Genomic DNA, 13,088 nt, shown 5'->3' on the forward strand with positions numbered 1-13,088 from the left:
TTATCTTTGTCCATACTGAGTGGAACTCTGCCTATTCACAAAATTACTCATTTCTTCATGCTTCACCTGTAGAAACACTCAGAATTTCTGATTTCTTACAAGCCAGTATTACACAAATTTCAAAGAAGCATACCCAGAAAATGAAACACAAACCTATTAGCTGCTTCTGGGTAGTTGTAAACATTTGAAAAATCTGAAAGTAAAAAGGTTAACAAACCAAAACAATCCAGCAAACCAAAAATCTAACTGCTTCTGTGTGTACGTATGTTGACATGTCCACCAAAGAACTCCCATAAAACTGTAATGGTTGAAATCAGCTTGGTATGGAAGAATAGTAGACTCTTGGTCAGGCATGAGAAATATAATACTGATTTTATGGATGATTATGATTAGATTTATTGCTAATACAGTATCTAAATATAGTCAATTAAGTTTATAGTCTAACCATGTCTTAAGGGTTATAATAAAAGAAGGTTCAGCTAGAAATGGACAGGTTCACAGTCTTAGGCCTTTCAGAATGTACAATTACAAAGCAACAAAGCACCTATGTGGTTGCTTAAGAATTTTATCTCCACATATAGCTAGGTTTCAGCACTTTCACTCACTCATCCAAAAGTGAGTGTTTCTCTGTCCTCAGGCTGGATGTACAATGCAGGCATCCCTGCAAGGGAGAGGATCCACACAAAAGCTGACTGCAGCCTTGGAAAACCATTTTGCCTGACTCCAACAGCATTTTATACCCTTTTGCAGGCTGACATGTAACCAAGTAGTCAACCTTGATCACCACAGCTTCTCCCTCTTGGGAATGCATTCATTAAGTGAGCATCCAGACAGTTCATCCTGAAATTCCTACCCAGTGTTCTCATCTTAGCGCAACTCCCACGGAGTGTTCTTATCTAAGGCCAAATCACACTGCCTGCTGGAGACAATCACAAAGGAAGAGGTTGTGTGTGGGGCAGATGAAGGGGAAGACCCAACTATCCTGTCGCACATATTGACAGTGTGTATGGTTCATATTTATCTTCATGGAATATGGTTATTTAAAACCTGTCTCTAACTGGCTTAACAGGTGACCAGGAATCAGTTGGCTTCACCATTACTTTTGCCTTTCTTAGGACCAAAAAAGGGTTGATGTCCTACTTAGATTTGTTTTAACAGCATGTGTGGTCTAGTTTGTAGTTTAGATTGGAAGAGAGTTCAAAAAACAAGTCCAGAAATACTGTATTGTGCAATACTTCCATGTTTACTTTACTGGATGCACTGGGTAAATCTCTCAGTGATACTTACTATTTCATATATAAATAACAACCCCTAACTTTACAAGGATTCTACTCAATTTTTAAGTAAATATTAAAAATGTGACATGCATTTAAAAAAAAAAAAAGGATACAGTGGATTAAAAATCTATTTCAGGCAAACTTGTGTATCTTCATGAGTGGATGGACCTCAAGGCAGGGACTTGGGGGAGCAAAGTCCCTCCCACAGTAAGAGAAGAACCTGGACATACACAAGTCTACGGGACCTGATGAAATGCATCCTAAACTCTGGAGAGAACTGACTGATCTAGCTGGCAAGACACTCTCCTTGACGTGTGAAAACTGATATCAGTCAGGTGAAATCCCAGGTTACTAGAAAAGAGGGAACATTGCACCCATCTTTTGAAAGGGTAGAAAGAATGTCTGGAAACTACCACACTGTCAGCTTCTCCTCTGTGCTCTGGAAGACCATAGTTCCTCCTAGACACTGTGTTTTAGCAGCTGATTCAAGACAGCCAGCACAGCTTCACCAAGGGCAAGCCCTCTCTGACCAACCCAGTGGCCTTCTGTGATGAAATGACTACATCAGTGGACAAAGGAAGGGCCAGAGGTGTCATCTATATGTCATCTAGATGTCATTCTGTAAGACCTTTGCCATGGTCCACCTCATTCTTCTCTCTAAACTGGAGAGAGAAGGATTTGATGGGTCATCTATTTAGTGGATAAGTACCTAGCTGGATAGTTGCATCCAGAGGGTAGCAGTCAATGGCTCAATGTCTGAATGGAGATCAGTGACAAGTGGCTTACTTAGAGGACCATATTGGTACCAGGACTGCTTAAAGTCAGTGACATAGACAAAGAGATCCAGTGCGCCCACAGCAAGTTTGCAGGTGACACCAAGCTGAGTGGTGCTGTTCACACACCTGAAGGACAAGATGCCATCCAGAGGACCTGGACAAGATCAAGAAGGGCCTGTGTTCAGCAAGACCAAGGATAAGGTGCTGTACCTGGGGCAGGGCAACCCTTAATATCAACACAGGCTCGAGGATGAACAGATGGAGAGTAGTCCTGATGGGAAGCACTTATGGCTACTGCTGGATGGCAGGCTGGACATGAACCAATTAGTTAGAGCCTAACAACACCAAGGTAGTGGGTTCAACCCCTCTATGGGCCATCCACTTAGGAGCTGGACCCAGTGATCCTTATGGGTCCATTCCAACTCAGAATATTCTGTGGTTGTGTGACTATAAATGCACATTTGTACCCTACCTGGAGTGCTGTGTTAAGCTCTGAGGTCCTCAGCACAGGAGAGATGTGGACTGATGGGGCCGGACCAGAGGGAGGCCACAAAAATGATCAGAGGAGTAGAGCATGTCTCCTGTGAAGACAGACTAAATCAGCTGGGGCTGTACAAGCTGGAGAAGACTTCAAGGAGACCTTATTGTGGTCTTCCACTGCCTAACAGGGGGTCACAAGAAACATGGGGACAAAACTGTTAGTAGGGTCTGTAGCAAAAGGACAAGGGTCATGGTTTTGAACTAAATAAAAGAGGGTAGATTCAGACTAGATATAAGGAAAAAATTTGTTATTATGAGGGTGATAAAACAATTGAAGAGGTTGCTCAGAGAGGTGGTGGATGCCCCATCCCTGAAAACAGTCCTGGTCAGGTTGGATGATACACTGGATAGATGTCTCTGCTCGTTGCAGAGTGTTTGGAACTAGATCACATCCTGTCATAAAATGCTTTGAGTGGGAAAGAACCTTAAAGATCATCTCTAGTTCTAACCCCCCTGCCATGGGCAGGTCTCGGTATAGCTCAATATGTGATGGGGCCTGTGACACAGGTGTGGAAATCAGGTGGAAGTCTTCTGGTTTGTGTTGTCACGGCATGGGGGGGCCAGAGGGGAATGTGGGATGAGGTGTAGTCTAGTCTTGTTCTTCAATCTGATGACCAGAAATGTTTTGTAGAAACCAAGTACACCTCCTAAAAAATGTGCCCACATTGCCCATACAATGTGCCCACAAAGGTTTGACACAGTCCCATCCACAGCAATTCACACAATAATGGTTACAAAATATACCCGAATTTTGCTTCTAATCAGTGGATGAGAATTCAGTGTGAAATTGCAGGGACAGATTGATGGATTTGTTCTCCTTGCTCTCCCCAGAAGGGACACCTTTTGGTGAGGCCTACGTCCTCAGATATGCTGAGTGCTGACCCTGATATTAAGACTGTGATTGCAATTACACTGTTACTCCTATATACAGCTACTCTGCAGTTAAAACATTTTCACCCGCAATCCAAAAGAACCTTTCATGTTACGCTCAATGAACTGGGCTATTTGTGAATCCAACTGGCTCTTTTGATTGCAACCAGACCTATAGTTCGTGGACTATTTGTGCATCTGGTGTGGGACCTGTAGTTATGACTTTGCAACATGAGGCACACCTTTATGTCATCACCAAAGATGACCTTTAAAGCTCCCTTCCAACCCAAACCATTCTATGATTCTGTGTGTACAGTTAACCATTCCAGAACATTTGCAGGACCCATAATATTGTAATGTCCATGAGACTTAACATTGACAAAGACAACTTCAAAAATGTATAGCCAACAGAACAATGTCTAACTGATCCTAAGCATGAAGTGTAGTAGTCTCAGCAGCTATGAGCTGCAAATCAACTGTTGGTCAATACAATTACTTATTATCCTCCCTATTATTATTTTTCTTTCTGACTACATCGAGAAGGCATGGTCACAATGGGAAGTCATGCACATTCTAGTAAAGAAGCAGTTACTATTTTGGAAAGAATTCCACCTAGTTTAGGTGGCTAACTAAAGACATGAAATCCCAAACATTCCTGCAGAGACAATAAAAAGATAAACTACTCCAGATGTGGAGAACAAACCTAATTTAAACGCCTTCACCCTCTCTTCTCTATTGAAACAGACACCACTTGAATACATTATATCCATTCCCCTGCCCCCAGTTTGTACTGGGAATCTGGTAAGTCACAAAGTTTTTCTTTTGTAACTTTAAAACGCAGACATTATTTATGGGTCTCTGAAGGTACACCAAATCCAAGAACTCCGCTGTATGCACATGTCCATACTCAGTCATCTGCACAGGCCACTGTGAGTGATACCTCACTGGGCCATTTCTACAGGACGAATGTGGTCTAAGAAGTAGGACTTTCACTGCCTACTTTAACACCAAGGTTCTGAGAACTATTGACAGACTTTCTGCCTTTCATTGATAGGTGAAGTCTACTATTACAGGAGAATTAAGTCCCTTCTCCAAGAAGAAAAATTGCTCTTTATGTATCCCTATCAGGCACATATTTAAGATATTACCAGATGCATATACTGAAATTGTATTAGCAAATTAATTCCCAGTACACCTGCCAGAAAATTTTAATAGCAGTTGTAAATCTCTAAAAATGAAAAAAAAAATCAATATAAGCCAATAAAAATGTGCTTAAAAATAATTTGAGAGGAATTAACCACATATACTGGCCATGTATTTTCATTTTATTTTCACTGAATGTGAACTTCTAAATTTTAAGGTCACCTGGCATGGTGTCTACTTGATTTTCTTGTTTCTGAATATTCTTGTTGTAAAATAGGTCAAAGAAAGAACTAAAGAAAACATGATCTGGAAAGAAGATCCATTAGGAAAAGGTGCAAAATTAAAAAAAAAGGGGGAAAAGACATCAAGATTAGACAAAAAGGTGCCCAGGAGTCTTTCCAATAAATTCAGATCACATACACATTGGCTTTTCTGGTTGCCAAAATGACCCCTAGTTCAGGATGACAGTTACTCTGTAGTAATTTGGTGTGCTGGTGTGAAGGACTAAATCAATTGTGGAGACTGGAAAGGATGGCATAGAAAAACCTAGCAAATGTGGGAATTCAAACAGTTACCAGGTCTTATTCTACTGTCAAGTTGTGGAACGTATTGTCTGATTTGGTGCTTTGTGAAACAGAGCAAGAGCTGCCTTCCACATTACTTTTATAGGTGCTCTGAAAGCTGAAAAGCTGAATTTGACAATATCACTCTGGCTGTTAAAAAACCTGGATCAAAGTGGGGCAAGAGAATTATTTCCCTAGGTTTAGCTCCACACAAGAAAAGATTTCTTTCCTCCAACAGATCACTGTGAACGCCAAAGTCCTCACCCAAAATTGTAGTTACAAATAAAGGCAGAATTGAAATCTTCAATAAATAAAGACAGGACAGAAAAGTGCTTTAAACCATTTTAAGAAGTTAATTTATTGACAATATAAAATCCTGAATATAGATAATGATACTCCAGACAGCTAAAAGGTGTGGTAATTGAAGAACTCACCCATTTTCTGTTAAAATTTTTGTCAGTTGTATGATACCAAAGGTAATTCCAAGCTTCAAAGTCAACATTTCCATTATTATTATCACTGTATAAAAAATTCATTTAACTAAAAACTGTATGTGAAAATTTCTACCCATGAATAATGTGATGTTTCATACCACGCCCTGCTGTTCAACGAACAGTCCAGCCAGGGAAGTCTGTCAGCACTAGTCGGACTCGGTACTCATCCTTCTCCTGCTCCAGCAGCACCACAGCAGCCTCCTCGCAGTCCCACAAGGATGCAAGGCCAGCAGTGAAGGCTCCTCTACTCCCCCTCCTGGGAGGCCCGAAGTTCTGCTGCTGCCTTTCCTCACAGAGTAAACAGCCTGCTTTTTGCTCCAGAAATGAAGCACAGCTGAGCTGGATGGATTTTGCAAATGAAGACAGAAGCTGGGAGGGGGCAGAGCTCATCATCCAGCTGCCTGTACAAGGCAGCCGCACCGGGACTCCTCTCTCCCGAGCTGAGGAAGCTCAGGAGACCCCAGGCCATGACCCTGCTCCATTGCAACCCCCTTTCTCAGACTCTCTTATGTCTGGAACATCCCGGCATCCAGACCCTCTTCCCTCCAATGGCCCCGTGGGGCATTTTTCCTAGGAACCAGTCAGTGCAGCAGTACGTTGAACAGCACCTGCAATGTCATCTCCAACTGAGACACCCAAAACTAGCTGATTTCCACCAGTAACAGTGGTATGGTCAGATAATAGAGCAACAAAGCAATGCATGAACAATCCCAGTGTAGATAGCAATTTACATTTACTACAACCTGCCTGAATGGCATCTGGCATTTTTAATATCACTATTCAACAAGAATTAAAAGAAACAGCTCTAAATTAGGTGGATGGAGCCAGGGTTTCTAAACACAGCTTTTGCTGATTTAAAATCAGTTTTTATGCAAGAATTGGAAAAGCTATACTGAAGGAGAAACACAAGCAGCTTGTAAAACTGATGACAATGGAGCAAGCCCTTATGAATGCTTCTCAACCCATCAATCATTCTGACTCCCAGCCACACCACACCACCATTCCACAGTCTACGCACTTTGAGACAGGCACGATTTCACACCACATGGGATTCCACGATCCCCGAGTTTCTGGAAAATAGATTTTGTCCCAGTTTTTGTGACAGATGGAGTTGATAGTCTCAGGATGAAAAAAGCGCCAGTTTTGACAGGCAGCAGATACCGATGCCCCTTGTGGTTGGAGACGATGTTGCTCTGGAATTAAGGTAGCACGGAAAAGAAAGACGGGGTAAATGCACGACTACTTTGTTATGCTCCTCTCCTAGCGCCTTAATATTTTTATTTCTACTTCCTTATAAATACAAAGTGTAACAAGAAGGCAGGACTTCAGCAAGGCATTTCACTTTCAATTAAAACTAATAACAGATTTTTTTGAAACTTTTTACTAGTTGGCAGATCAAGTATCAAAGCTATACTGGGATCTACTGTATTTCTGCCAATAGGCACCCTCGTAAGTCAGTGTCTAAAAACCGTGCACAAAACTCTCAGGCGAGAAGCTGAGCTGAATGACTCAAAAATCTGGGGGTATGCGGCAAGTGGAAAGTTGTAATACTGAAAGTACAGCAAAGGAATACTTACATGGTCGCACTACACCCCTAGTAGTTAGCTTTGCTCTCCCGGAGAGTACTAGCGCACTGAAAACAGGACCTCTGTTTCTATTTCAGTAAGAACAAAGTCGGTCCCATTTTGAGCCTAATCCTCTCTGCCGTTCTGGTAGCGGCTCTGTTCTCACTTGAATCACTGGGAAGTTGGGGTACACGCGTTACCCGAACTAGAGCACTTGGTTTTCCACTCCTTGCTGCAGGGAGCAGGACTAGTGAGAGTACCACGCCCGCAACAAGGACGCGGAGAGCCATGCCGCCCGGCCCGGCGCGGTGCTGCCGAGCACCCCGCGGACGCCGCCGCCGCCCGGCCGGTCCTGCAGCGCCGGCCCGCGCCGCCGCCGCTGCGCGCCTCTCGCCCGGCCGCCGCGCCGCGCCGCCTTAACGGGAGGAGGGGCTCCTCGGGGGGCTGTCACTCTCCTTAAGCCTTTCCTTTCAAGCTTTGAATGTGAGCTGCCCTCCAGCCCCCCTCTCTCTTCCCTCCCTCCAGCACGTCGTAAAGAGAAGGAGGGAAAAAAAAAAAAAAAAAAAAAAGGTTTCAACAACAGGCTGGGCCAATGGCAAGTGGCGAGGCAGGGAAAGGGGGCCGAGCGAAGGGAGAAAAAGTGGAGAAAGGGAGAAAGAGAGCGAGAAAGCGCAGGCTGGGGGGGTTGTGTAAAAGAAGAAGCGTTGCTAATTTTTTTTGTTTGTTTGCTTTTCCATGCATGCATAATGAAGCCTAATCAGAGCACGTTGCTGCTGCTTGGAGGGCACTTTTGTATTTAAAGCCTTGCAAAGAAAAAAAGATCCACAGAGGATCCACAGAGCAGCTAGCAGGGCTTGTTGACAACAGAAGCAGCATCAGTCGCCCAGGGAGAAAGACACCGCGAAGGCTGACTCTTCTCCCTTCCCAGTGCTCTCGTCTTGGTAGCGAGGAAAAACATTTCTTCTCTGCACCACCCGAAAGCGTGATCCGAACCGAGAGGGAGTGAGCGGAGCCGGGACTGTGAATGGGATCGGAGCGGCTGGCATGTGCAGAGATGCTGCGAGCGGAGAGTTAAAAGCTCCCGAGGAGGCAGCAGCAGCTGGGCATTTATTTTGTGAGGAAAAAAAAAAAAAAGAGAGAGAGACGGAACTGCATGAAGAGCAGTACAGCACCATGAGCTCTCCCGGCGCAGCCTGCGATTCCCCGAGCGCACTACGGATCCGCTGTCGTCCGAGCCCCTGTTTGCACTGACTCCCCGCACCTCTCCGGGCGCCTTCGCAGCCGCCTCGCCGAGCCCGGAGCAGCGCGTGGGGCACACGGGAAGGCCCCCGGGCGCCTGCTTCGTACCGCTGCCCCGCCGACTTCAGCTCCCGGGGGCTAGAGAGCCCCGGGCGCGGCGCGCATGGATTGATGCGAGGAGACCTCATGCACACGGCCGGCGGGAGTTTTGGAAACTTTTCCACGGGCGGCAGCTCCTTCTCCTCCTCCTCGTCTACCAGCGCCTCTTCCCAGCTCGCCCGCAGCTGCAGCCAATACCCCCGTCCGCGATGGTGGCCCGCTCGCCCGCTCGGCACGGAGGCGGCGGCCGGCGCTGGCCGCGGGCGGCCGCCTGGCTGTGGTTGGCGGCGGCGCTGGGCGCCGTGTGGCCGCCTCGGGGCTCGCTGGTGCAGGGCCGGCGGCTGATCTGCTGGCAGGCGGTGCTGCAGTGTCAGGGGGAGCCCGAGTGCAGCTACGCGTACAACCAGTACGCCGAGGCGTGCGCCCCGGTGCTCCTACAGCAGCAGCCGCCGCCGGCGGGCGGAGGGGACGGCCCGGCGGGCGCAGCTGGCGCGGCCGCCTCATCCAGGCGGCGGTGCCCCAGCCACTGCATCGCGGCGCTCATCCAGCTCAACCACACCCGGCGTGGCCCGGCGCTGGAGGACTGCGACTGCGCGCAGGACGAGAACTGCCGCGCCACCAAGCGCGCCATCGAGCCCTGCTTGCCCCGCACCAGCAGCCCCGCGGGCGGCGGCCCCGGCGGCGGCGGCCCCGGCGGCCCCGGCGTCATGGGCTGCACGGAGGCGCGGCGGCGCTGCGACTGGGACAGCCGCTGCAGCCTGGCGCTGAACCGCTACATGACCTACTGCGGGAAGCTGTTCAACGGGCTGCGCTGCACGCCCGAGTGCCGCGCCGTCATCGAGGACATGCTGGCCGTGCCCAAGGCCGTGCTGCTCAACGACTGCGTCTGCGACGGGCTGGAGCGGCCCATCTGCGAGTCGGTCAAGGAGAACATGGCCCGCCTCTGCTTCGGCGCCGACATGGGCGGCAACGGCGCGGGCAGCAGCGGCGGCTCGGACGGCGGCCTGGAGGAGTACTACGACGAGGACTACGAGGAGGAGCCGAGCCAGAAGGGGAGGGACGACGCGGAGGACAATACGGGCGCCGAGCCCGGCTTCCCCGTGCAGGCAGATAGCTCTGGCCGGCCCGCCGGGGCGGCTGGGGCGCTGCTCGCCTCCATCTTGGTGCCGCTGCTGCCGCGGCTCTAACATCCCTCCCTTCCCGCTCCCCTCCAGCCCGCTTCCCATCGCTGCCTCCCCCCACCACTGCCTCTCTCCGCATCCCCATCCCCTTCGCCGGGCCGGGCCGGGCCAGGCCCCCCGCGCCGAGCCGCCGCGGGCCTCTAGTCGAGCCCTCCCGCGGCGGCCGGGGATCCGGCCGGCGGGGCCCCGCGGCGCGGAGCGGCTTTAAACGCTCTGGCCGCGGATTACCCGACCCATTGCCCCGGCGCCCCGTCCCCCCGTCCCCTCGCGTCTCCCCCTCTGCCTCCGCTGCTGCGCGCAGCCCCCAGCCGACCCCTTTCCCCGGCCCGGCGCTGCGAGCCGGCTGCTGGAGCGGTGGCCGGAGCGCAGGGGCCGCTCGTGTTTCGGGTGTTGGTCTCGAGTGTGCACTATGCAATTGCTGCCACCCTGCCTTCGTGTTACTAGCGAGCGGAGCGGCTGACAGAGACTGCGGGCGAGGCCGCTAGCCGCCCCCCGGAATAAACCGGGAGTTGTGGCATGCTGGTACTGGAGGTCTTTTAAGAGTTTTGACATGAAGGTTAGTAAGAGGTGAGCAACCCAAACTTGCTGCCAAAGCGTTGCCGTACTAGTTAGTCAGCAACTTGATTATCACTAGCCGCATCTCGCTCTTCCTGATGCAGTTGTGCCCGAAAGGGGCTTACGCCTCATCTGCCATTAAATTTAGGGAAATAGCAGACTGAATAAATTTGGTGATTTACAGCACTCCCTCTTGCACACACAAATTCCCTATAACAAAAGCGTGCCAGCAGCCGTCTCTTCCTCTGTAACCTAGCGACATTAAAAAAAAATTGTTTCAGAGTTGTTGGCTATACTGAACAATGCAACTTTTGTTTTAAAAGAGCTCTGCACTGCCATCTTTAAAAGACACTTTTAAACTCGAGAACATGTATGTACAAATATCCTGAAAAGTTTTATTGCCTCGTCATATCAGGGTGCTGACCTCTGGTAAATCTTATATAAAAAAAAGTATTTAAAACTGGGATTTGTTACCAGTCGCTCTTCATTGTATATAGAATTTTATAAATTGTATGCTTTGGGGATAATTTATTTAAAAAAATAATAAAATGTTTTAATTCCATGTCCTATTTGCCAGGTAGCTGCATTTGCTATTCATTTCTGGAAAGGTACAGATTTCACTTTATGTTTAAAGGGATACCAGCAACAGTGATTAAGTGAAGTATTCTCTAGAACATCAAATGTACAGTGTATTTTACAGATTGAAAGTTAACTTTCTTATTTGGAGAGACTTTATGAACGTTTTAGTATTGTATAAACGCATTTCTGAGCTGCCTTAAACCTTGTATTTTTTATAGAAGGCGTAAAAAAGGCCTGTCTTTTAAATATGTATGGCTTTTTTGTATTTTCTAAACGTGTAAATTAGTAAAGAAAGAGCTTTAAATAATGGATGCAGTGAAATTGTTTTCCAGGGACACTTGAACTCTCAGCACCCGAAATGTGGGGGTGGGGGAAGAGAGGCGGGGATCAAACCACAGAATAACAAACCAAAAAAACAGTGAAAAAACAAAAATCTGTGTCTGCCTGTAATACTTCACATAGATGTAAATTACTGCTATTCTTACTTTAATGGATAATTACATGCAAGAAGTAAATACAGCTTTGAAAGTACTTCTTTAAATGAGTGGTTGATTTTATAATGCGTTGGCATGGTAACTTGCCAGTGCCAGAAGAGAGTAAAGCAATTCAAGGACACTGCTCCTGTATATATACGTGTAGAATTACTTGTGCACCACGCTTCCTTCGTGCAGGCACGCTGCTCTCGCTGGCGCTCGTAGAAGTGCTCCTGGGCGTGCAAACAAGTGGTGAGAAATACATCGCACGGAGGCGGCAAACGTTTCGGACAAGGCGTCACTTCGCGCGGGCAGGGCCGCACGCATCAAGGCAGCTGCAACAAAACGCAAAGTTTGCTATTCAGCCTGCCTTCTCCCACAACGAAGAATGCAAAAGTAAACATGCTGAAGGGATCAGCAATTACTAGATCTTGTAATACTGTGCTTAGGCGATGCTTTGCATCGTGCTGAAGCCTGGTTTGCTGCCAGAGCTACTGATCTACACTCAAACGCCCTTAGATAAATAATTACACTCTTAAGCTGTGTCGAGTGCTGATACACTTGACCTTGTAAATAGAAATGTTTGCAGTAGGAATAAACTGCAGCACTGGAAAATCTTTTAAACATTAACACAAAAGAGAGAGCTCAGTCCTCTAGGGATTTGAGTTTGGACTGCGTCAAGCTAGGCACTCACAAAAAAAAAAAAAGAAAAAAAAGAAAAAAAAAAGAAAAAAGTAAGTTTATTTATCTTCTATTCATGATGTTTATTTAAAGCTTTTCGTTTTAAAGGCTGTAATTGGAAGGCAAGTCAGAAGTTTAAAATCTACCACAAATAAACTTTGACTGAGGGGGCGACAGATTAGCAAGATAGTGTCTTTTTCATCTTACCAGATCTTGACAGAGCGCAAATCCACATCTGTCTGTTGTATAAATCAACAAAATTAGAAATCCCTGCTTCTGGGTTAGTTATTTCAATGGAGGGTTATTTTATTATTTATTTAGGGTGTGAATTTGATTACGTTGCCCAGCAATAAATGCACATAAGTGCAGGTGCACACACATAAGCCAACCCCAAATAGTTGTGATACCAAACAAGTGTATGACCATGGTGTGCGGCTATGATCTGAAGTTTGTTTTTAAAGTCGTCTGAACGGTTGAGTAAGCTTATTGTTAAAACAAAGCTGGAAACTGTTTCTTCGGGAGGAGGACAGAGTAGTTGGGTGAGACTTGTAAATAGAGTCAGCTTTCTTTACAAAGTGCTGAGTTCACACTGGGGTAAGGATGATCTTAAATACTTCTTGCATAGATGACCAGAAACATGCTTTTAGTTTGTCAACAGTTAGCACCCACAAGGACTATTTAACTAGTTGTTGTTGAAAAATTAAGTCCCAGCTAAAAGCCTTTATTTTTCTTCATTTAGGAAAAAGACATTAGCACTAGAAAAGGACTGATAATTAACCGCTACAATAAACTCAAGACTTAATTTTACAGGCTTCTGTCAAAAGCATCTGCCTGAAATAAATCAACACCAAGCACCACTAGGCAGGGAGGACTCATCTGTATGCTTCCTTCTTCAGAGAAAGTGGATTGTTTTAATTTAAGTTATTGTGCAGTAAATACAGCTGAACTGATTCTTCCTATGAGCTCCTCTCCATAAGGAGGTAGCTCTGGGTTTTGTTGTATAGTCAGAGTCAGCACTATTTCCAGGATGCCTGTGTTGCTATTTGTCCCAGC

The 13,088-nt window shown here is 46.9% G+C and overlaps 1 protein-coding gene across 1 annotated transcript; it reads left to right on the plus strand.

Annotated features, from left to right (window-relative positions):
• Positions 1–8,746: 8,746 nt before the first annotated feature.
• GAS1 (growth arrest specific 1) lies at positions 8,747–11,422 on the plus strand. Its single transcript, XM_038125032.1, has one exon. The coding sequence runs from the start codon at positions 8,776–8,778 to the stop codon at positions 9,751–9,753; it is 978 nt and encodes a 325-aa protein (XP_037980960.1). The 5' UTR covers positions 8,747–8,775; the 3' UTR covers positions 9,754–11,422.
• The last annotated feature ends 1,666 nt before the right edge of the window (positions 11,423–13,088 follow it).

Source organism: Motacilla alba, chromosome Z (assembly GCF_015832195.1).
Source record: "Motacilla alba alba isolate MOTALB_02 chromosome Z, Motacilla_alba_V1.0_pri, whole genome shotgun sequence".
Taxonomy (NCBI): domain Eukaryota; kingdom Metazoa; phylum Chordata; class Aves; order Passeriformes; family Motacillidae; genus Motacilla; species Motacilla alba.

Excerpts from the sequence above, each read along its gene's own strand:
- GAS1 (XM_038125032.1), top strand. The coding sequence starts at position 8,776 with ATGGTGGCCCGCTCGCCCGCTCGGCACGGAGGCGGCGGCCGGCGCTGG.